At 42.9% G+C, this 23694-nt stretch overlaps 1 protein-coding gene across 1 annotated transcript in view; it reads left to right on the top strand.

Annotated features, from left to right (window-relative positions):
• Window positions 1-983: 983 nt before the first annotated feature.
• LRIT1 (leucine rich repeat, Ig-like and transmembrane domains 1) overlaps window positions 984-23694 on the top strand; it is a 28262-nt gene continuing 5551 nt past the window's right edge. Inside the window, exons 1-2 of the mRNA XM_061634316.1 lie at window positions 984-1105; window positions 14058-14524. Of these exons, the coding sequence (XP_061490300.1) occupies window positions 984-1105; window positions 14058-14524 (589 nt within the window). The remainder of the gene's footprint in view (window positions 1106-14057; window positions 14525-23694) is intronic.

The following is a 23694-nucleotide window of genomic DNA, read 5'->3' as shown; positions in this document are numbered from 1 at the left end:
CAAAGGGGTGGGGTTGGAGGGTTGGTGGGGTTGGCCAATGAAGTAAGCAGAGGTGCAACTCCTAGTAAAGTCATATTTAGCATGTTTAGCACTTTTAACATATTCAAAGCATTTCACATCCCAGTGATCCTTACAATCCTGAAAGGCAGGCCAGTATTATTATCCCCATAGTGCAGGTTCTAGGGGAGAAACCCAAGCTGAGAACAGTGGCCTGCCTAAGGCAAGTTACTGAGCTCATGACTTAGACAAGATTGGAACCAGAGATTTTCTGGCTCACGAGTCATGGCTCATATCTGAGCTAGTCATTTATGTGAAAAGTCTTTCAATCTTCTTGCATTAAGCTGAGATACAGACCACGTTATTGCTGACCACCGGATCTCTCTCTCTCTCTCTCTCTCTCTCTGATATAGGCTTCAATTCATGGAAGACAAATCCCTCAAATGTTGGGGTTGTTGGTTTAAAAAGAAGAAGCAATATTTCAAAAATGATTGCTTAATTACATTATGTTTTAATTTATTTTGTTAAAAAACAATATTTTCAATTTTCCCCACCCCATTTCCACAGCATGACTCCAATCCATGCACCACTGTGAAACATTTAATGCCGAGAAAGGTCACTCTGGAAGGCCAAATCCCTCAAATTGTTAAAACATTGTTTAGCAGAGACATGGGGGAAAAGGGCAATGTTTTTCCAAAGCAAAAGCTGCTCATCTTTAGGAACATTGCTTTGAAACTGCTGGCTGAGGGAAGTGTGTGTGTGTGTGATTCCAGGAAGCAATAAGCACCTACATGAAAATAACCCCCTCCTTAATCTCCTGCCTATCCGTTTTTATCTGATGGCTTCAGCATGGGCTGGAAGATCACTACGCGACAGAAAACCAAGGCGAGTCAACAAGATGTGACCAGTCCCATGGATAAAACAATACAGAAAAACTTCCTTCACTTTGTCTAGCATCCTGGTGCTACTCTCATGCCCAGGTAGCAATGTGGGTCACAGTGAACTTGGCTTGTTTCCTGGTGTTTGGGGGGCTGCCGTTGGGTCTCTCCTCTTGCCCTTCCCAATGTAGCTGCTCTTTCCACAGCATCAACGAAGGGACAAAAGTAAGGTATGTCTGCAAGTGTTTTCATTCCTCGGTGGGCTCTGAAGCATAGTTTTGTGGAGATAAAAAAAAGGTTGATGCCCTGCCTGAACAGAAATCTCTAAGCAGATGTGGCTCTTTGCTGCAAATGTTATTTTCCCAATCACTTTACACTACAGCTTTATGCTCAGTAGGATTAGCTGCAGAGCACACTATAATCTGATTTCAGAGATGGCATTTGATGATCTATATACAAAGGCAAACACAATATAATTAACATTAGTACAATGTTGGGAAGAAGAGGCACTAACATTGAATGTTTGGAAAATATATGCAAAAAAAGAAAGAAAGAAAGGGGTTTTATAGCCATGTTGGACTTTTGGTAAAAAATAATTATGGACTTTTCATTTTTTAAAAATAAAAGTCTTAACCATTATTGATATATTTCACTTTGTTCCCGAACTTCAAGGTGAATGTTGGTTTTTGAAACCAACTGATATATGAATCTTACTCTTTACTCAAGGATTGCTTCAATTTGAAATTTAGAGAAATTTATTAGAACAGCAGCAACAGATGTCTTCATTTTTTTCAAGGGCATACATGTTGATCATGGCTATAAAGATGTTCATTCAAACTATTACTTAAAATACTTGCAAGTGTAGAGCATTATACACATACAGTGGTATCTCAACGGGTAGTTAGAGAGATTTGTAGGGAAGTGAGTTCCTTTGTTTATTTACCTTTGTAAATGTAGTGTTATACCACGCCATCTTTGGTGCGATATACAGGAATAAACTTGTAAAACAAAAAGTAATACTTAGTGCTCATATAATGCCTTCTGCTGTCCATCGAGAATGCTTTGCATACATCGTCTCGGCAATTCTTACAACAATCCAGTAAGACTGGTCAGAATTATCTACATGTTGCAGATTGCATTCTTAGCCTGAGAAATAATGGTTTGCCTAAGGTTGTCTGGTGTGTTCAGGTAATGGTTGAACCAGTTACTTCCTTGCTCATAGGCAGCTCCCATTTGTATCCTATCCATGCACACACATGTGCAAGTGAGCATGGATGTGGTGTGTCCACAGCAGATTTCCGGCTGAATAAGATGAAAGACGTGACAGATTGATAGTTGTAGCATAAAATATGAATCTTTGGCTGCTCAGTTAAAAATGACACTTGATTGCTGTAAACACAGATGGTTATAAGAGTAATATCATTCAGGGGCTTTTCTTGAAAATAAACCAGTGGGTTATGTAATTTTTTTTTGTTACAATTAAACCAGAACTGTCACTAGAAGCTAAAATAACGAAACTGAGGTTACGTACTTTGGACACATAATGAGAAGACCTGATTCACTAGAAAAGACAATAATGCTGGGTAAAGCAGAAGGGAGTAGAAAAAGGGGAAAGCCAAACAAGCGATGGATTGATTCTATAAAGGAAGCCACAGACCTGAACTTACAAGATGTGGTGGTTCATGACAGATGCTCTTGGAGGTCACTGATTCATAGGGTTGCCATAAGTCATAATCGACTTGAAGACACATAACAACAACAATAGGAATGAAAGTAGAGATATGTCTAGTTAACCCTGCTGATCCCATGGCTCCTTATAGAATTATCAGTGATCTGGGATAGTAGAATATAAGCAAGATTTAGAGTATATATTCAAAGCATTTGGCCATGGAGCAAGCCATGAGAGTTTATTTTTCTTTCCATAGGAATGAATGGCAGTGATTTACTTAGATGCGAGAAAGTAAGTGGAAGTAATTGGAGACACCACTGGTATGGGGATGAGCTTGCTCTCTCGTCCTAGTGGCCCTAGCCACTGATAATCAGTTCTGCTTCTATCTGCCTAATAAGGCCACACTGGATTCTGCTTCTTGGAATATCATTCTTGAGATGATGGAATGTTGGGGATTGGGTTTCATCACTTGAGTACCTTGGAAAGGCAGGATAAAAATATTTTGAATACATTAATGAAATAGTACATAGAGAGAGATGTTATAAGCTTATTGCCTGCTACAATAAGCAGGAATGAATCGTATCCAAACACTACTCAATATAATAAAACAAGGATGGGGAACTTGTAGTTCCAGATTTCGTTGGACTATAACTCCCATCATCCCAGTCCATTGGCCATGTGGGCTAGGGCTGATGGGAGTTGTAGGCCAAAAATCTAGGGGGCAACAGCCTCCCCATCCTTGTAATGGAGAAACCTCAAAAATATGCCAGCAACAGCAAAAAAACCCTGACAGCAGCACTGATCATTTAACAGATGGCCAAAGCTCTTTTATATTAAAAGGGATGCACTTTGCAGCAGAAAGGAAGGAAGTGGCTTGATGGACGTTCTTGGGCAGGGAATTGAAGAGGCTGGGAGCCACCACAGAAGAGGCCCTGTTCTGTGATCCAAACCAATGACATATTCAAGAAAGTGGGAACACAGAGCAAGGCTTTTCTTTCTGGTCTGAAGGAGGGTAGGGATGAATGGATTCATGAATTGGTTTGGCCTCTCTCGAGTACAGTAGCAATTTGAGATTTGGATTTTGCTTCCTGTATTATGTCCCCCCGCCCACTTCACTAAACTTCTATATTAAGGTGAATGGCCTGAGCAGCAGCACTAAAGGTTTGCTGAACAGCAACATGGATTAATCGTTTCTCTTACACATTATGTTGTTGGTGTATTGACTCCCATTGTAGCAGCCTAGCCATGGTAAGGAATGATTACACTGCTTTCTGATGAATATGTGGGAATGATTTAAATGGGTACGTTCAGAATTACAAATGTCTGTTGTTGGGAACTGTTTAAGGCAATGGTTTTCACATGGTTTACTGGGAAACCTGTTGCTCCTTGGATTCCTTTGTGAGAAGATCAGCAATAGCAGTGAAGCTTCCCAGAACAGCTGCTTGCCTACCACTACCCACATTCCCCAGCAATACACAGCTGTAGAGAAGGGTTGAACTTGTAGGGTATGCTGTCACTCTTCATGAGACAAAGCTTGGCCAATGCTCTGCATGAACTGAGTCTGAGTCCTAGAAGACGTCCCAGAATCCTCTGCAGTGTACAAGAGTTCTGTGGCAGGCAAAAAAAATGAAAGGTATTCAAGTGTTCTGTGAATGTCGACATTTTCAAGGTGGCTATTTATTTACTTATTTATTGATTAAATATCTATCCCACCCTTCCTCCCAAAGTAGCTCAGGGCAGCAAACAAGAAAGCAACACAATTAAAACATCTGAAACATTTAAAAGCAGTCACATGTTCTTATAGCTAATAACATCAAAGAACAGTATCTTTCAGCTGGCTAATGAACAGGAATGAACAGGATTTTTTTATATCCCTACTGGTGTGGGAACAAGAGGGGGCTAGCCACCAGCCAAATTTAAGCTCTTTATGCGTCCATTGATTTCAGTGAGTGTGTTAAACATCTGCATAAGGCTGTGATCCTAAGCATAATCAATTGGATTTCAATGGGACTGACTTCCAAGGAAACATTTTAATTATTTTCTTACATTTATAGTTTGGTTTCTTTCCATCATGAAACTCAAGCTGGTTCCGATGCAATCACCCACCCAGGCACTGAACAGATCCAGACCTGCTTAGATTCAGTGAGGTGGTAGCCTCTTGTGCCTTCAGATCATATCCTGGGATCAACATGTTTGACTTGGATTTCAAACCTCTCCTTTGAAAGCCATGGGTTGTGCCATGACCAGCGTCAGGAATCACCATCGTTGGGCACCTACTGAGACCCCACCTCAGAAGGGGCCCACTGCTGATCACCAGAGCTGCCTGTGTCTGTTCTTCTTGCCATGGCCACCTGCTCATCCTTTCTGGTCAAGGGGGGTGGGGAATATCAGAAAACAATGGGAGTGAGTAAAAGGAACAACAGTTGTCACTGCTTGCTCATGAGTCTGCTTCTCTCTTTGAGGAACAGCAAGGTGACCAGAACCAGAAAGAAAGCAAAAGGAGTAGGGCCCACTGATGGCATCTTTGCTGAGGGCCCTGCAGAACCTAGAGCTGGCACTGGGGTTGTGCTTAAAAATGTCACTTTTGGTTTCCCCAGGTTTTAGCTAAGTTTAGCCACTTGAGTGCTGTGGCCGCTCAGACATTAGCAAGTATATAGGAGCATATGTTTCCAAGGGACAGAGTCTACTTCATCAGATTCACAAAGTTGATATGAAATGAGATATATAGTTTGGGAATTGTAGTATGTAGTGTTAATATGACACAGCAGAAAATGGATTAACCTGATCCACATAGAAGCGGAAAAACAAAAGTTCCTAACAGTGCCTGTGAAGGCTGAATGTTCTATTAACTTGCTCTTCTCATGTAACTGGACACCATCCAAGTAGATAGTGCTAGGAACACGGAGGAGCGCTCAAGGTTAGAAACTAGCTTAATGCTAGGACAATGGAGCTCACTGACAAGTGTTGCTAACAAGCTGGGAGGGGCTGTGTGTGGAGGATTTGGGAGCCATATATCAATGTATCTGTGTAGCTATGCCTCAGACTAGGATTCTGGCGCTAGCCGAATGCTTCGTCTCTCTTTTGCAAAAGATATTGGTAATCAATCAATAAAGGTGTTGTTTTATATCCTGGTTTCCCATCTGATGATTATTTGGAACTTCCCCCAGATGAAAAGAACCTTTTTGGTGTAACAATTCTGGCCAGCCAGCCAGGAGCGTCTGGATGACCTGCTGGCCATCTGGGTCGCCCCCTGGAGAGTCAAGGAAGGACGCTCCAGATCGTTTGGATCTGCCTTGAGGCCAGGTGAGGCGGAGAGCAGGTGGCACAGCAGTTTTCAACCGGAGCTTCAAATAGTGAAATCAGAGAAGTCAACACCTTAGGGAGTAATGGGAAGCTGTAGATGACTGTGTGGTCGTGAGAGTCAGAGGCCTACTGAAAAGCCCGGTAAAGATTTGTTTGTGGAATCGGGAGTAGGGGTGATTTCACGAGGGGCCTGTGAGACGAGAGCCTGTTGAAAAAGCCCAGGGAACTGACCTATAGCAGGCAGTTGAAAATCCCAGTAAATGGGGACAGGGGCGTGTCACGGGAAGAAAAGCTGCAGAATCCATTAGAATGTTTTTTTTGGAGAAACTTTAAAGATTTTAAAAAAATGCATATGGTTGAGTGCAAGATGTGGTTGGAATGGAATCTTGAGGAAGGGAGTCAGTTGCCAGGCTCCCATGTGTGTAGTTTGTAGCATTTTCCTGGGAAATGGGAGTGGTATTAGGAATGATTTTGTCTGGATAGATGTGTATGAATTGAGTACTCAGGTGTGAATTGGTTATATGTGTGAAGGTGTGAAGATTTCTTTGAGTGTCTGTGTGACGCCCTTCCCTGGCTCTCCCTGTCAGGTTCCTACCTGCTTGTGGCTACTGCCTTTCACTAGGCACCACCAGGGACTCCACCAGTCCGGACTGTCCTTTTTATGGTTTCTCTCTCTGCTCTAGCACAGATCTCAATAGATCCCCCTGCTAGGCAGCACCACCAGTCACGTTCTACAACCAATGTTCCCAGAGACCTTGCCTGAGTCTCTCTATCCGGTTACATTCGTGACTGCGTGCCTATGCTGTTCCCAACCCCCCTTGTATCAATGCAGATAACTCATAACTCGGGGTTGCTCTGGATACTTATAATGTTATCTTCTCCTCTTCACCGCTGCCACCATTTGTTACTGTTTCCCTTCAGCCTTGGTTATTACCTTACCCTCCCTTCTGGTCTGTGAAACCCCAGCCAAGGATCAGGCCTTCGGTAAACCAAAATAGTATTTATTAAATAACATTAATAACAAGATAACTTTGATAATGATCTACAAGCTTATGGTTTCATCTATTACTGTGATATTTGACTTATTACTAATCCGAACTCCACCTCCCTCTTTCTCCACACTCTCCTGACATACACCAACTCACACCCACCTCCAAACTCCACCAAAACAACCCACTAACGTCATTCAACTGTCATCCTTCCATTTATACTCTCAGCCATCCAAAACCTCATCCAATCATCCAGCATTCTACTGCTCATTTACTCCCCCCTCCTCTTTCATTCCACTTACCACATATCTTCTATACAAACAGCACTTACCATATATACATTAATACAGGAACATCACAGTCTGAGTGAAGGTTTTCTGTGGGAATGTTATAAGGGAGCTTTCCTCCCTTTATTGTCACTTCCTACAACATGTTGTTGTTGTTTTTCTTGTTGCTTGGACCGGCTGTCCCATCCATGTTACTGTTTCTGCTTGCTGTCCTTGTTTGGCACAGGATTCAAAGAACCCAATCTGTTCCTTTAATAGCAAAAAGCAATCTTTTAAGTTAGAGTGCCTAAGAGATTTGCTCTGTTTGTTTAAGCAAGACAGAGAGATAGAGAGGAAAAGGAACGAGAGATTTTTGCCAGACTTTCATACCCTCCTTGGCAGGAGGGGGAGAGAGGAAAAAGTATTTTAAAACCGAGGCTTGAAGGTAGAGGAGAGGAAGAAAGAGGAAGGGGGGCTGAGGAACATCAGAGCTCCCACACATGTCTACTACGCTCTCAAGGAACGCATCAAGGACTGCAGGGACAGAACCGGGGAGACTCTGGGTCTCGGTGCAAAACCTTGAGACCAAGAGATTCCTTCCTGGTTTTGGATCAGAGCTCTTCCACATGGCTTCAGCTGTATTCAACTGCCCATTCCGGGCATAGGATAGGTAATCTCTCCTACCTTTCACCTCTTATAGAAATAGGGTCCTTTGATTTCTTAACTTTAAAGTTATGAATGGGTTAGAATAAATATATACACCATTCAAGCACATTTCAGGGCAAAGCGCTTGTTTTATCACTAGCAAAAGATCCTCTCCTCTCGAGGAGGTGTGTTTCATGGGACATGAGGGTGGCAAATGCACACACTCAGGTTCCCAAGAGCACATGTCGTAACAAACTGGTGGAGAATCAAGCGGGCAGCAGGGGTTGCAGGAACAAAGTAACATGTGAACAGTCCTGCAATCCAGGGAAACAGGTAGCCAAGTTTTGAATGTGTCTGGAATGTGTGTGATTTCCTTTTCTTTCATACTATGTTTTGCTGTCTCTTGTTTTAAAGTGAGTGGGGAAATGTCCTTTGAATGCTGTGGTAAATCCAGAGGTTAAGGTATAGAAATTCCCTGGCACATTGTTATCCTCCTCTCCTTCTGTCCTTGGCAACAAAGCTTTGGCAAACGGTGGTTGTGATTGTGACACAGCAATTAGCCAAAGTTGATACTGGGGAGGTTAACACATTAGTGGCCAGAAGTTACTAAGGGGGTTCCCTAAACTGGGTCCCATCCATTTTGAAAGCCCTTGATAACACTTGTGTCTCCCTCTCCCTCTCCTTCCGCAAAGTCCTGGGGAACGAAGCCTTGCAAGTATTTTGAGCTGGTGGGGCTAGGTACTTGGAAAAGGTGGAAACAGGATTTGCACTGGGAATGTTCAGTGCTCTATCTGGCAGAGACTCCTAACTGGTTCCTGTCTCTTTAGATACCCCCCCTCTGTTTTTTCCTTTTGAGAGTCAATCTGGGAGAAAAGCTGGTGACAACAGCTCTACTCATGAGTGACTTGATTTGGGAATGTGGCATTTGAAGGTGGCTCATCCCTGAACTTATTCTTTCTTATTCTTTGCATTTGGTTTTTGGTGTTGGAGATTTTTAAGCTATGGCAAAAGTGGCAGCCATGGAGGGAATAAAACACTTTATGAGTCCGGTAGAGTGCCTATCGAAAATAGAGAAATGGTTGATTAAGAAAGGAAGGTGTGTGTGGGATGATGATTGTTTTAAGACAGATGACCCTATGAAAACCATGACTGAGGCCTATGCAGGATATTGCAAAGAGTGCAGGCCTTCCAAATCAAAGAAAAGTGCTGCAGCCGCTTGGGGACTTTATAATGCATGTCAGGATTTGTCAGATTTGTTAGAGGAAGAACGCAAGAAAAGTCAGGAGGCAAGGAGTAAGTTGGAGCAGGCAGAGGAAGCCTTTGAAAAAGAGTGTTTGGAGTTAAAAGAAAAGGGGAAAAATGATTGTGAGGGTTTGAATAAGAAATTTGAAATAGAGCGCCTACATTTGACTGAGGCACTGGAAAAGGGGAGTACAGAGAGGATTCTGGAAGTTTTAAGCTTCCTTACAGCAGGCAAAAGCATAGTGACATCACCTTTAATGAAGGGTGGTACGTGGAAGGAACCCCAGTTTCTATGGGGGCAGTTGTAAGATTGAGGCATACAGGATGTAGACAGAAGGTTTGAGCTATGCAGATTGTTTTAGAGAGAAGAAAAAGAGAATAATGTTAGTCTTTTTTCCTCTGCTCTAGTACGGGGTTTAGTTCTCACACTGTAGCTCGTTCTCTGTGTACGTGTGTGTCTAAACCCCCTCCTTCCTTTCCCCCACTTGATAGGCAAGCAGCCAAAAGAAAAACGCAGCTCCTTGCAGCCTGATATAATTCTGTTATATCTTTCAGTTCATTGTGTAATTGTGGTTGTTTCCCTGCATATAAATCATGATTTAATTACAGGAATTAGTTCTTGACTGACGTGAGATTTTCTGCTGATAACTGCATGGACAGAGGGTCTTCTTTATGCATTTGTACATGATCAGAAGTCTAATCTTTTTTATCCCATTTTCCTTTTTTTTGGAAGGATGAAGCAGAACAGGTGTTAACAATGTTTGTTTTGATTTTATATAGGTATAGAGGAGAATCGCCTGGATCTCCCTTTGTCACTCTGGTATAGTGTTAAGAAATTAAGAAGTTTTTTTTATTGTCTGATTTAAAGCATAAGTATATTTTGGTAATTTAAGAATGCAGCTGCAAATTGTTTCTTTCTAGAATGTGTAGTCCTGTTGTGTGTTTGTCTGTCTGTTGCAACACAATATTTTGGTTTTTGTCCACTTTTGATCAGAAGTCTCATCTGTGGCAATGAATGTGTTTTATTTTTATATTTTCTTTCCTGTGCTGAAGCATTTTCTCCCAAAGGAACATTTTCTTTTTGTGTGAGTCACAGGAGATTTATTGCAGGCATTTTTGACTGGAGCTTCACAGCAATTGGCGTGCTATTCTCCAGCATGTGCTATCATAATAGCAGAGGGGCCTGCTTCAGTCTTCCCCAAATACAGAAACTGGCAAGTCTACTTTGGCTATCAACCTGAAATGGACACCACTATTTCTTTTGGCAAGATGTCCCACGTTGTGCAAACTTGCAATTTTAAATCACAGTCACTCGGGGGGAGGAGGAAATGATTATTCTTCATGATTCCAGTCTTTTTGCCTAGCATTGGCAAGTCATACACAATTCAGTTACAGTAACAGCTGGTTTCCAGAGGATGAACTCTGTACAAGCCACCCTGCATTATGATTCAAGACCCTGACACTTGTTTTATTTCCATTGTAATATTGAATGTAATGTTTTATGAATTGTCCTTTAAGGATGTGTTGACCAATGCTATTTTCCCTTTCATAATTTATATGTTATGGCTGTTTTGCTCCTAGGAGGTTTTGCTTTTCAAATCCCTCTGAGTGATTTCGTAACAGGAGGTTTACAGAATTTGGCCATTTCAGATGTGTGGTTCACCAGTGTAGAGTATTGGCCCACTGCATCATTATTTTCTGGCCCATTTGTTTACTTTCCCATTCTGGCATAACAATGGTTAGGAATAGTGCAATGTTCAGGAGTGCAAGTTACATGTCAGATAATACATGATCGACATGCAGTCACTCAAATCATAGATAAGCTCTCACAGATAGAGGCACATGGATGGTGAAATTCTCTGTTTTGACTGGGGGTGAGGACGCCAAAGGAGATTTCAACCTTATAATGCACCCCATTGTGGTGGTTTTGGTTTTCCAGAAAATTCTGATCTTTGTCTAATTAGCCCTTGTAATGCGTTTCCATCACATATAGCACAATTACACCAATTGGAAGTAAGCATTGGAGCCCGGGGGCAGAACTGTGAAAGGACAGCTGTGTACGTCTGCCTTTCAAATACAGGGGGGAGTGGTACGGCTTGGCTAACCCCATGTTAGTTCAAGTGGACTCTAGGAGGTGCAAGGCCAAGAGCTATAACTCCCACCCCAACTCTCATACACCCCCACCTGATGGTAAGGCTGGTGATGCGTTCCAGAGGTTTTGTGCAAAGGAAAACAAGGGCAGAGTTAAATGCTGTTGCATAAATGCTATCTTATTCCTTGGCGTATAAATCCCCACCCACAGTGAATCCCATTGTTCATTAGAAAGAGTCTTAGTTTTTTTAATGTCAATTAGAAGCACACATGCAGATATATACACACGTGTATCATAAGCTTGTGGATTGGGGACGTACAATCCCAAAGACATTGAACTGCCCAGATCCTTTTTGGTATAATGTAACTCAAATACCAGAAGGACTGGTAAAGGTAGAAATTGCAGGCTGTCTATGTCAAAAAGCAGCAGTGGTATTGCAGCATAATCATACAGGGAAATTCGCCAGCTTGAGAGGGAAATGATGAGGCATGAGGAAGATTCAGAATGAAGGTGGTCAGGCCTGTCCCCCAAGAGGCTAGAAGAACCAACAGTGCCTCTTAGGGTTAGGGGACAAAAGTATAATGCCCTTATTGACACTGGGGCAACTTATTCTATTTTGCCAGGGGCTCAGCCTGACCAAATAAGCCCCCACATTAAGAAGGTGGAAGGCATTGATGGGATAAAGCAAAATCTTCACTGCACATGGCCTCAGTTGGTCAAGATTGGAGATGGACATATACAACATGAATTTCTGGTATCCCCAAATTGTCCTGTTGCTTTACTGGGCAGGGACATTTTGACAAAACTGCAAGCTTCCATTTCCTTTGAAGGGAACTTGATGAGAGTCACCATTCCTAAATGTTGTAGCTCTTCATATCAAATGGCCCTGAGGGGGGTGATGCAATACCCCCTCAGGCGTGAGGTTCGAGAAGGTCTCCAACCCTTATCCCAACAGTTCCTGAAGGATGGATGATATTCTGGTCTGTGGGAGAAAGGCAAAAGGGCCTTGGGCCTTGAAAGAAGGGAAGCAATATGTGGTATGCCAAGCCCCAGAACTCCAAAAGAACTGAGAGGTTTTTTTGAGACTAGTGGGGTTCTGTAGGCAATGGATCCCTGAGTTTGGAGTAAAAGCAGCTGTTTTGTATGAGTCTCTGACAAAGGAGGGTCTAAAGGATTGAAAATGGACTAAGTTAATGGAAAAAGCATTTAGGGAGTTGAAACAAGCCCTAAGCAATCAAGTTCCAACCCCTAAATTGCTTTTTGAGGGGGGACTGATATGAAATGAGATATATAGTTTGGGAATTGTAGTAATGTAGTGTTAATATGACACAGCAGAAAATGGATTAACCTGATCCACATAGAAGTGGAAAAACAAAAGTTCCTAACAGTGCCTGTGAAGGCTGAATGTTCTATTAACTTGCTCTTCTCATGTAACTGGACACCATCCAAGTAGATAGTGCTAGGAACACGGAGGAGCGCTCAAGGTTAGAAACTAGCTTAATGCTAGGACAATGGAGCTCACTGACAAGTGTTGCTAACAAGCTGGGAGGGGCTGTGTGTGTGGAGGATTTGGGAGCCATATATCAATGTATCTGTGTAGCTATGCCTCAGACTAGGATTCTGGCGCTAGCCGAATGCTTCGTCTCTCTTTTGCAAAAGATATTGGTAATCAATCAATAAAGGTGTTGTTTTATATCCTGGTTTCCCATCTGGTGATTTGGAACTTCCCCCAGATGAAAAGAACCTTTTTGGTGTAACAAAGTGGTCTCCTAAGCTGGTGGGTTTATATGGGGCACTGTGCAAAAATGGGTCTGCTTACTAGGTTTATGGGTCAAAAGCACAAATTCTGTTCCTTAAAATAATCATGACTTTTTGACTGGTGCTGCTAACAATTCTATGGTTATTGTGAGATATAAAAAGTAACAGATGCTCTTAAAATACACTGCTTTTTTGCTATTTCATTTTGTGTATTGTTATATGCACCCCACATCTACAAGTGGTGAGAAGTTCCAAGGGTACAGTGCTTACCAAGCTTTGATTTCTTTTGGAAGGAGGTCACCGGAGGCTTATTGGCATTTTGTGTTGTTTGCATTTATTTACAAATATGCAGCCATAGGTGGAGACATAGTTTACTTCAAAAGACAGCCAAAGGTCCATTGCTCCCACATCACATCTCTGGTTCTGATGAACATAAAAAGAATGCTGCTAGATCATGTTAAAAGACAGTATAGTTCAGCATCCTGTTCTCACACTGGCCATAAGATACCTATGGGAAGCCCACAAGCAGGACATGAGTGCAACATAATAGCAACACATCACCATAGTTTACCTAACAAAAGGATCTGTCATGCCAGATCTGACTAGCTGGTTTGAGCCTTAACCCTCTCTTGTCCAATCCTCAGGTTTTCAAAAGAATATTCAAGAATGGGCACTGAAGCCTTACTGAGAATCTTGTTCCCCAACTGAATCCTCTCCCCTCCCCAAGATCTGAAATGGTAATCCCAAGGTTGAAAGTCCCAGGTTCAACTCCTGTCACCTCTGGTCAAAGGATTGTAGGTCACAAGACTAGGCAAATCATGTAGGGCCACAAGCAGTCAGAGAAGGCTGTACCAGCGTAGATGGGCCAGTGGTCTAACTCTGGCATACTTTGCTTTGTACACTTGGTGGTCTGTGGAGGGCACTGACTCCACAAAACATTGCGCTATCATGGCCTTTAGGAGATAAACAGAAATAATTGGGGGGGGGAAGGGAAAGATTCCTTCAGACAAATGCATATCTAATATATACAAGCAGGGATTCACCAACGTCCTTTATTGTCTGCAAATTTGAACTCACTGACTTGAATCTTATAAAATGGAACAAAATTATACAGTAAGGGAGGAATTTGAAAAGGTTTAAAAATATACGCAAACAAAACATGATTAAAAGGTTGCAAAGTTTAGGAGAGTAATTTCAACCATCCATTTATTCCAACAGAGCAATCCTGTGCAATGACCCAGAGATGACTCTCACACCCGTGAACTTCCCAGGGGATACGTTTAAACTCCGAATAGAAAAGACAGCCATCCGAAGAGTCCTGGGAGAATCGTTCCATTCCCTTCACAACTTGGAATTCCTCTGGATGCCCTATAACTCTTTGGCAAGTCTCAGTGTGACTAACTTCCGGGGCCTCTGCCGGTTGCAAGAGCTGAGATTGGATGGGAACTTTCTGGCCACCTTCCCATGGGAAGCCCTCCTGAGCATGCCACAGCTGAGGCTGCTGGATCTGCACAACAACGAACTCCCCTCTATCCCAGCTGAAGCTGCCCAGTACATCCGGAACATCACTTACTTAGATATCTCAAGCAATAAACTAGTGACGCTTCCTCAAGAACTTATAGCAGTGTGGTCAAACCTCCAGGCAGTTCCATACTTCCCCAAAGACAATTCTAAGATCATCTTAGGTAAGACATTTAACTATGAAACTGAGCAAAATAATGCACTATTACCTACTTGATTTATGACTATCTGTTGATGGGTTGGATCCAGACTAGGGATGGGAGTATCCGTGACTTTTGGTTTCTCTAGCTATCTCATTTTTCCAGTCTTAAATTCGGTTGTCCACATTTCCACATCAGTTTGCAATGATTATTATTTTTAAACACTTCACAGGAAAATTTATCAGCACAGGCAAATTTCTCCAAATACACATTGTTGTATGCAGTTTTGCCTGATACTAATATTTTTGCAAAACAATTGCCCCTAATATAATGAGTTTTGGAAGGTTATTTCGTGAATATATGATTATTGTGCACACTTTAGTATGTGCATTTTTGAACACATTACTTAGCTGGAGATCTGTGCTGTAAAGTTTGGAGAAGTGCAAACTTTAAGGATGGCTGTGTTTCAGTTTGGGTATTGTTTTGGAAAGTGCAAATTAGGTAGGTTCACCTTTAAATGTAAACTGAATATAATTTCTCCCCCATCCCTATGCCAGACTAAATTAGTTGAATTTAATTCCCATTGAAATGAATGGAACTGAAGTCATATAACTTGTCCTCATGAAAGATTTCAATGGAAGCCAAGTTCAACTGAGTTTGAGTGGATCCAGCACATTTTCTCCAAACTCCTGATAACTGAGACATATTACCTGAACTAATGCATCTTCCTGTGCCTGCCTGCCTGTGCTTTAAAATCAGTGGAGGCAGGTATTCTCCATGTGCCATTGGTAGGGAAGGCTTGTTCAGTGCTGGCACGGGATAGCGCCTTCTCTGTTGGAAGAAAGTTCACTTCAGTTTAAATTCATGGACATGCAGGTTCATTCTGGAGGGCAAGAAAGGACAACAGCACTTGCCCTTGACTCCATTCACCCAGTGCTGTGCTTACCTGGTCCACCCAAACTCTCCTCATTTGAATACAAGGCACAGGTGGGGTCCATGCCCCAAACATCTTTTTCCAAAGATATAATAATAATAATGATAATAAAATTTTATTTATTAGTCGCCCATCTGTCCGAGTAAACGGACACTCTGGGCGACGTACAACAATACAATACAACAATTCAGTACAGTATAAAATAATACATAATCAACAAAACACAACATCAGCATCAATTCAACTAAAACTATCTTCAATAAATACTATAAAAACTAATCCCCCTCAGAAATCTGATAGGCCTGCCTGAATAGCCAGGTCTTTAAGGCTCAGCGAAAACCTATCAGGGAGGGGGCATGACGGAGGTAGATGTAGTGAGGATGAGAGAAACAAACTGAATAAGTTGCAGTAATGTAGTCTGGGCCCTAAACATCACAGTCTCCAATAATAACAACAAAATTTCCCCTGAGAATAATTTAGCTTCCAGGTGCCCTCAAAGCAATTCCCCTCCAATTAATTACCATCAAAAATATTTGTTTCCCTTCCAACTTCCCTCAGATTTGTGAATCCTTCACTTATTTATTTCCCAAAAGATTCTTTTTCAGAACGTCCTCCTAAATTGTTTCCTCTTGATAAATACTTCGCCTACGTTCCTCCAAATTAATTTTTCCCTCTGCTTCTCTGCCTGCCTTCAAAGGGGGGGGGAATTTTCTCCCTCAGGGTAGGCTCAAAACTGCCTGAGGTGACACATAAGAACATAAGAAGAACCTTGAGGGATCAGGCTAAATGCTCAGCCAACCAAATGCCTATGGAAAGCCTGCAAGTAGAACATGACACAACAGCACTCTCCCCACTGGTCACTCCCCATCTGGAAAGACAAGATGGTGCTCTCACTCCATGTACAGAACCCAACCAACTGGTAATTAACTCTTTCTTCGACACAGGCAATGGGAGCAGAGTCCTTTATCACACTCAAGGGTAGCAGGCTAGTTTAGGAGGCACAAGGCAAGCTACATGGCATATACAGCAGCTGCTCCTTGCCTCCTAACATCTGCTGCTGGATCCAGCCAACTCACCCTGTCTAATGGTAGAGCCGGTGCTCTTCTTATAATCCAGCTCATTTTCCTCTTCATCCTTAACTCAGCAGTCTAGTCTTTTGCATCAGTACCAATCACTCACCAGTACCAGGATGAGCTGGATGTCCAGCATCCCATTTAGTCTAGCCAACCAGGATGCCGCCATTGCCACATGGTCCCAGTCTCAAACATCCTGATTTATTTACTTAGATTGGGCATATGTGAACTGATTTTTCATTATTATTTTGGGCCAGTTTTGCCCTTAAGAAGGCAGGTTTCCGTACTGTGTACACTGTACACATAGTTAATTTAGAAAATGTCTTAATCACTTTATATTAAAAATGATCTCAAGTGAGGTACAAAATAGAAATCAATACAACATAATATATTAATAATCAGATATTATTTAGAATAACCTTTCACTGTTCCAGAATTAACAATGAACAGTCCAGGATTATCCTTCTGGGAAGGCCTGGTAGAATAAAAATGTCTTCCACAGGTGCCGGAATCTCCAAAGGGTTGGTGTCTGTCTGATATAATGCTGTGGCTACTGTGCTAAAAGTCACACTCTGTGTCTCCACAGATGTGGCACGACAAGAAGCACCTTCAAAAACCTCCAAAGTTGCTTCCAAATAGGTCACCAAAGAGGAGATTTTACAACTGTTCTGTACAGCAGATTTAAATATGTCATAGATGATCCAGAGTAGGTCTTAGCAGGGCAGGAGAGCACTATCACATTCTGATTTTTTTATATGATGCTCCAGGGAACACAATTTAATATGATGTTCACTTTTTGTGACACAAGATTGCATGGCTGACTCATCTCCAGTATGGCATTCAGTGTAACCCCTAAACAGAGATTCATCTGCCTAGCTAATTACTCTTCAGCTTGTACTTTTTCTTGCTCTTTATTATGTGTAAACCTTTACATCTGTTCTTGAATTTCATTGTGGTGCTGTTTGTCTGGCACTGCCAGTTATCAATGTGATATCGAATGTTTAATCTGTTCTCTAAAGTGCTTGCAATTTGTTGCAGTTGTGTGTCATCTGGGGGCCGTTGCTACCACAAGCAACCCATATATTTGCTTAGACATAGACAGCAATGTATTTTTATAGACCCTAATGAAGCATCCTGTTATCTGAGAAATGCATCACATGATTCCTTTAAATCACTTGGAAGGTGCTGGGACAGAACTCTTGAGCGTAAGATGAGCCCTGCTGAATCGGAAGATGGAGACATATAGTCCACTATTCTATTTCCAACCATGGTTTGCCAGATTCCTGTGGAAAGCTTACAAGCAGGGCATGAAGCTTGTCTCCAGCCTGTGGTATTCAGTGGAGTGTTGCCTGTAGACTTGGAGGCTCTATTTACCTATCATATATACTGTTGTGCGCCTCCCCAGTCTCTGAGCGGTGAGATCTCAGGGGTCCCTACGCTCCTTCAGGATTGGTTTCCTTTGGGAAGAAGGTCAGTGGAGACTGCGGTGTCTTTATGAAATATGGTTTATTTATTTACACACGTTCCAACCTGAGCTTAAGAAGGAGGGGGGTTCAAGGCATCAGCAGTCCAATATCCAGCTTTCCCATCAATGTTACAGGAGGCATCCTATACCCATGATGCAGAGAGCAAGCCTCTCTGCCTGCCTCCAGTCTCAGGCATTCTGCAGACACAACTCAAACACAAAACTCTCCTAGGCTCCAGGAGGGGTGGGGAAGGCTCTCCAGAAGAGTTTCAATGACAAAAGTGTCTTCCTGGCCCATTCACTGTTGCTGGGCAACTGATAGGCCCATTATCTTATCTGGCCACTCTATTTGGTTAACAAAAGACTCATTTGACCAGTAGAGCGTTCCTCATTCCAAGGCACATGATTCCAAATCAGAGGCTGGAAAGGAGACCCACAGGAATAATCCATTCCAACCCCCATACTCATAACAATACCAAGATTAGCCATTGTGGTCTCATCTAGAAGTTGTTGGACTGCAATTCCCATCATTCTCAGCTACAGTGGCTACTGGTCAGGGATGATGGGAGTTGTAGTCAAACAAAAAAAATTCTGAAGAGCATCACATTGGCTACCCTGATATGCACTGCTAAGCAATCTCAATCTTCTGAGTAGTGGCCCTTATGTGTCCAAAACAGCAGCATTCATGCACAAGAGGGATAGATCAGTATGCTTGGGCAGGGTTCCAGCTAGCTAGCCCTGAACAGGGGCACTCCACACAGCAACATGACCTATCTATCCTCTATAGTTTGGCTAAATCTTTTTTTTAAAAAAACCATCCAAGTTAGTGCCCATCACTTTGTATTGTAGTGAAGTCCTGGATGGCAGATAGCTGTGTGGAGAGAGTTCTGTGCAGCATCCCCTGCAGCGTTTCAAGGAGTAATATAATTCACGTGGCAGATCATGCAATGCCTTTAATAATGTTTCATTCATAGAAATTCTCATCCCTGACCATTCCTTCTCCTTAAAAACAAAAATTAGTCTCCCTTCCCTTTTCATGCAACCATACTTAGGAATAAGCCAGATACTAGCAGCAGATCCAGTTCTGGGAACTTGGATTACAAATGAACAGCAGCCAAGCTGTAGGGAGGTGATTTGCAGCAGAGACATGGTGAGTGGGGGAGAAGATGCTTGACCCTTTCCCCCACCAGTCACTCCCCCCCCCGCAACTCCCTTTCCTCCTTAGCAGTTTTTCCATCAGCTGGCATTCCATATGCATGTCTGTCATGTCATGGGGCGAAGATTCTGTGAGCGTCTTGGGGACAGAAAAGTTTGTGGTTGGAAAAAGGGCTGTAAGCATCTCTGAGCCCGCAGGGTAGAATGGAATGTATAGCAAATAACATTAAGTGACTGGAAGGAGGGGTCTACAGGGGGAAAGTGACTGAAGGGAGATGGATTAAGCACCCCTGGCCTGATGCTTCTCTATGTAAAATGTTACCCTCCATCACTTTGCCGCAGTTTGGCTGCAACCCAGTTTCCTAGATCTGGTCCTGCTGCCAAAAGTCTAGATTTTTCTTGAAGCCTGCCCAGCTGGCTTCTCAGGAGCCTGCAGTGCAATCCTAGGCTTTGCTGATGTGAGTTTTATTCAGGTCGTCAAAATGACCAATTGACACATTCCTTTGTTTTCCCAAACTCTTTCCCACCCTTGATTTTTTTTCAGCATTTCCAAATATCTCAGCATAACACCCCCCCTTTTTTTGGGTAAAGTCTGAAGTGAAGAAGGCCCTGAATAATTCAGCATTTTTTATATCATCTGTCACTGCTTTTCCTCCATCACTGACCAGCTGTATCTCACATGCTTCTTTTTTAAAAAATGCGTTTTACAAGTCTTTGCTTTTCTGACAGACACCATAAGATTGTCTTAGAGAATGAATGAAGATAAGGATTCTGTGCATAGTAAATAAGCATATAGAGCAGGTCCATGCAGGCATCCCCTAACAGACTCTTGGCATAGTCACCTTTCATAGCACTGCCACAGGTTACTCTCAAAGCACAAGTATCTTGGGATCTCCCCAAGCAGCACTGTTTCTGCACAGTCTGCCAGTCAGTGTCGCATGTGATGATCTGTAGACTAGGGACTGATTCTTTTATAAAGTCACAGGAAGTTGTCTTGCCTCATTTGCACACCATGGTAAGCCAAATTATGGCTTTTCAGAACCATGCAAATGTGCTTACATCCACTTTGCTTCTCCTTGATCCTTTTAGCATGGCACAGCAGCTACATCTCCTCTTCAGCCACAATCGGAACTAACCACAATCTGAAAACAAAGAACAAACATTGGCTACAGATTGTGGTTCAGGAGGAGAGACTTTAACCATGATCCTGAGTTCAGAGGACACCCTAAGGCAAACCTTGCCTTAGCAGCTGCACCGCGGTCTGCTAAAACGACCAGAGAGTAGCAAAGCAAGTGAGAGCCAGCATGTTTGTACAGTCCCAGTAAACCATAGTTCTGCTTACAGTGATGGACAAACTGAGTATGGTCATCTAGCTCAGTAATGTGTACAATGTCTGGCAGTAACTTGCCAGGGGTTCAAACAGGAGAATCTCCCATTCCTACTTGGAGATCATGGGAACTGAACTTGGGGCGTTCTGTGTGCAAAGCAGGTACTTTAGCACTGAGCTACAGTTCTTCCCCAAGTCTTTGTGTTGACTTTTCCATTGCGGTGACTTGGCCATGCTGATCCTCCAGCTGTAAATGTCAGAGAGTAACTGAATATCTTGGGTAAGGACTCAGGGCTTGTTAGAACCAGAATGAAGGAGTGAAACAGAATGGAAGGGTCTAGAATACTGATAAATTGCCAGAATTGATTTTGGTTTGACCTGGAGGACTCCCAGGAGTCAACAGTTGTAGGCGAGAGATTTGCATCAAGTTTGTGCATGGCCATAAGAATGGAATTAGAAGAATGAAGAAGCAAATTCCAAGCAGTTGCTCCATGGTCAATGAAGAGTAAGCCTTTGTGACTCTTTTAGGACAGTTAGAAGCTATGCAGGTGACTGTTGGTTCTGTAGATCTCTTGACTCCCCCAGAGGCTATAGAGCATGTATAACAGGAGGTAAACTAGCTCATAGGGCCACACAATGATGCATCATACTAATATTGGTGGTCCTTTTCCTGGGTTATGTCTCTCTTTTGGATTGTCAGCAAGCAGAAGCTGTGACCATAAACCTTCTGGATTATGAGTTTCTTTGGGATAATCAGCAGAAATACTTTGGGCTCAACGGAAAGCTGGCCTTAAGAGATTTGGAATTTTGCACTGGATATTTTCTCCAAAAATCAAAGCAAAACCATACCAGGGCAATTTCAATAGGGAGGCAAAAGTGCCATATTTCCCCCTCACGAATTTTGGAAGTATGAATATTTATTTTAACCATAATGTTTACTTCCTTGTGACATTTATAGACTGTTTAATACATTTGTTCAAGAGCAAAGATTTAAAAAGATGCAGTAAAAAAATCATGCAGATAAAAAAAAACCCAGACAGTTCAAAACAGCAGCAGCAGAACAAGTAACAACCAAATGATATTGTTATTATTACCCATCCTTCACCAGCAGGTCCCAGGGCAGGTTACAACAATTTAAAATGCAGTATTAAAGCAAATTACAGTTGCAGGAACATGGTGGGTCCTGAAAATGCACGTGTCAGCTGTCCAAGGCCAGGGAAAGATGTGATGATGATGAAGAAGAGAAGGAAGTGTGTGTGTGTGTGTGTGTGTGTGTGTGTGTGTGTGTGTGTGTTGGGGGGAAGTGGATAGAGAGATGTTTTCCGCTCATAATCCTATAACTCAGGGACGTGAAGTGGAGTGTAGGAAGATTCAGGACAGACAAAAGAAAGTAGCACTTCAGACAGTGCATAATTAAACTCTGGAATTTGCTTCCACAAAAAATCATGATAGCCACCAACTAAACAGTGGTATTTTAAATCATGTATTTGTTTTCATTTGTTTATTATTTGATGTATATCTGGCCCTTCCTCCCAGCAGGAGCCCAGGGCGGCAAACAGAAACTCTAAAAACACTTTAAAACATAATAAAAAGACCTTAAAATACATTAAAACAAAACAACGTTAAAAACATTTTAAAAAAAGCTTTAAAAACATCTTTTTTTAAAAAAGGGTTAAAAAATATTAAAAGCAATTTTGATGCAGACTGGGATAGGTCTCAACTTAAAAGGCTTGTTGAAACAGGAAAGTCTTCAAAAGGCGCTGAAAAGATAGCAGAGATGGTGCCTGCCTAATATGTAAGGGGAGGGAATTGCACAGGGTAGGTACTGCCACACTAAAGGTCCATTTCCTATATTGTGCAGAACGAACCTCCTGATCAGATGGTATCTGCAGGAGGCCCTCACCTGCAGGGCACAGTGATCGACTGGGTATATAAGGAGTAAGACGGTCTTTCAGGTATCCTGGTCCCAAGCTGTACAGGGCATTGTACACCAAAACTAGAACCTTGAACTTGGTCCAGTAGCAAATGGGCAGCCAGTGCAATTCTTTCAGCAGCGGGGTGACATGTTGGCGATACCCTGCCCCAATGAGCAGTCTCGCTGCTGCATTTCACACCAGCTGCAGCTTCTGGAACAACCTCAAGGGCAGCCCCGCATAGAGTGCACTACAGTAATCCAGCCTGGAGGTAACCAGTGTGTGGACAACAGTGGTCAGGCTATCCCGGTCCAGAAACGGCCACAGCTGTCTTATCAGCCGAAGCTGGTCAAAGTCACTCCTAGCCATGGAGGTCACCTGGGCCTCTAGCGACAAAGACGGATCCAGGAGCACCCCTAGACTACAGACCTGCTCTTTCAGAAGGAGTACAACCCCATCCAAAGCAGGCAACTGACCAATTATCCAAACTTGGGAACCACCAACCCACAGCACCTCCGTCTTGCTCGGATTCAGACTCAGTTTATTGGCCCTCATCCAACCCACCACCAAGTCCAGGGCTTGCACAGCCTCTCCTAATTCAGATGTTATGGAGAAATAGAGCTGGGTATTGTCAGCATGCTGCTGACACCTCACCCCAAATCTCCTGATGACTGCTCCCAAGGGCTTCATATAGACGTTAAACAGCATGGGGGACAAGATGGTACCCTGCAGCACCCCACAGCAGAACTGCCAGGGGGCCGAAAGACAGTCACCCAATGCTATTCTCTGAGAGCGACCTTTTAGATGGAATCGGAACCACTGTAAAGCAGTTCCTCCATCTCACCAAGTCGGTCCAGAAGGATACCATGGTAAATGGTATCAAAAGCCGCTGATAGATCAAGTAAGAATAATAGGGTCGCACTCCCCCTGTCCTTCTCCTGATAAAGGTCATCCATCAGGGCAACCAAGGCCGACTCAGTCCCATAACCAGGCCTGAACCCAGACTGGGATGGGTCAAGATAATCTGTTTCATCCAAGAGTACTTGCAATTGCTGCGCTACAACCCTCTCAATCACCTTCCCTAAAAAGGGGGTATTTGTAACCGGTTGGTAGTTGTCACAAACCAATGGGTCCAGGGTGGGCTTTTTCAGGAGTGGTCAGATCACCACCTCTTTCAAGGTGCCTAGAATCACTCCCTCCCACAATGATGCGTTGACCACACCCTGGATCCACTCAGTCAAACCCCCTCGGTTAGCTTTAATAAGCCAAGAAGGGCAAGGGTCGAGAGGACACATTGCTGGCTGCGTCATCGCAAGCACCTTGTCTA

The sequence above is a fragment of the Rhineura floridana genome, chromosome 7 (assembly GCF_030035675.1).
Source record: "Rhineura floridana isolate rRhiFlo1 chromosome 7, rRhiFlo1.hap2, whole genome shotgun sequence".
Classification (NCBI taxonomy): domain Eukaryota; kingdom Metazoa; phylum Chordata; class Lepidosauria; order Squamata; family Rhineuridae; genus Rhineura; species Rhineura floridana.
Note: the sequence above shows the minus strand (reverse complement) of the source record. Positions and strands in the feature narration are given on the sequence as shown.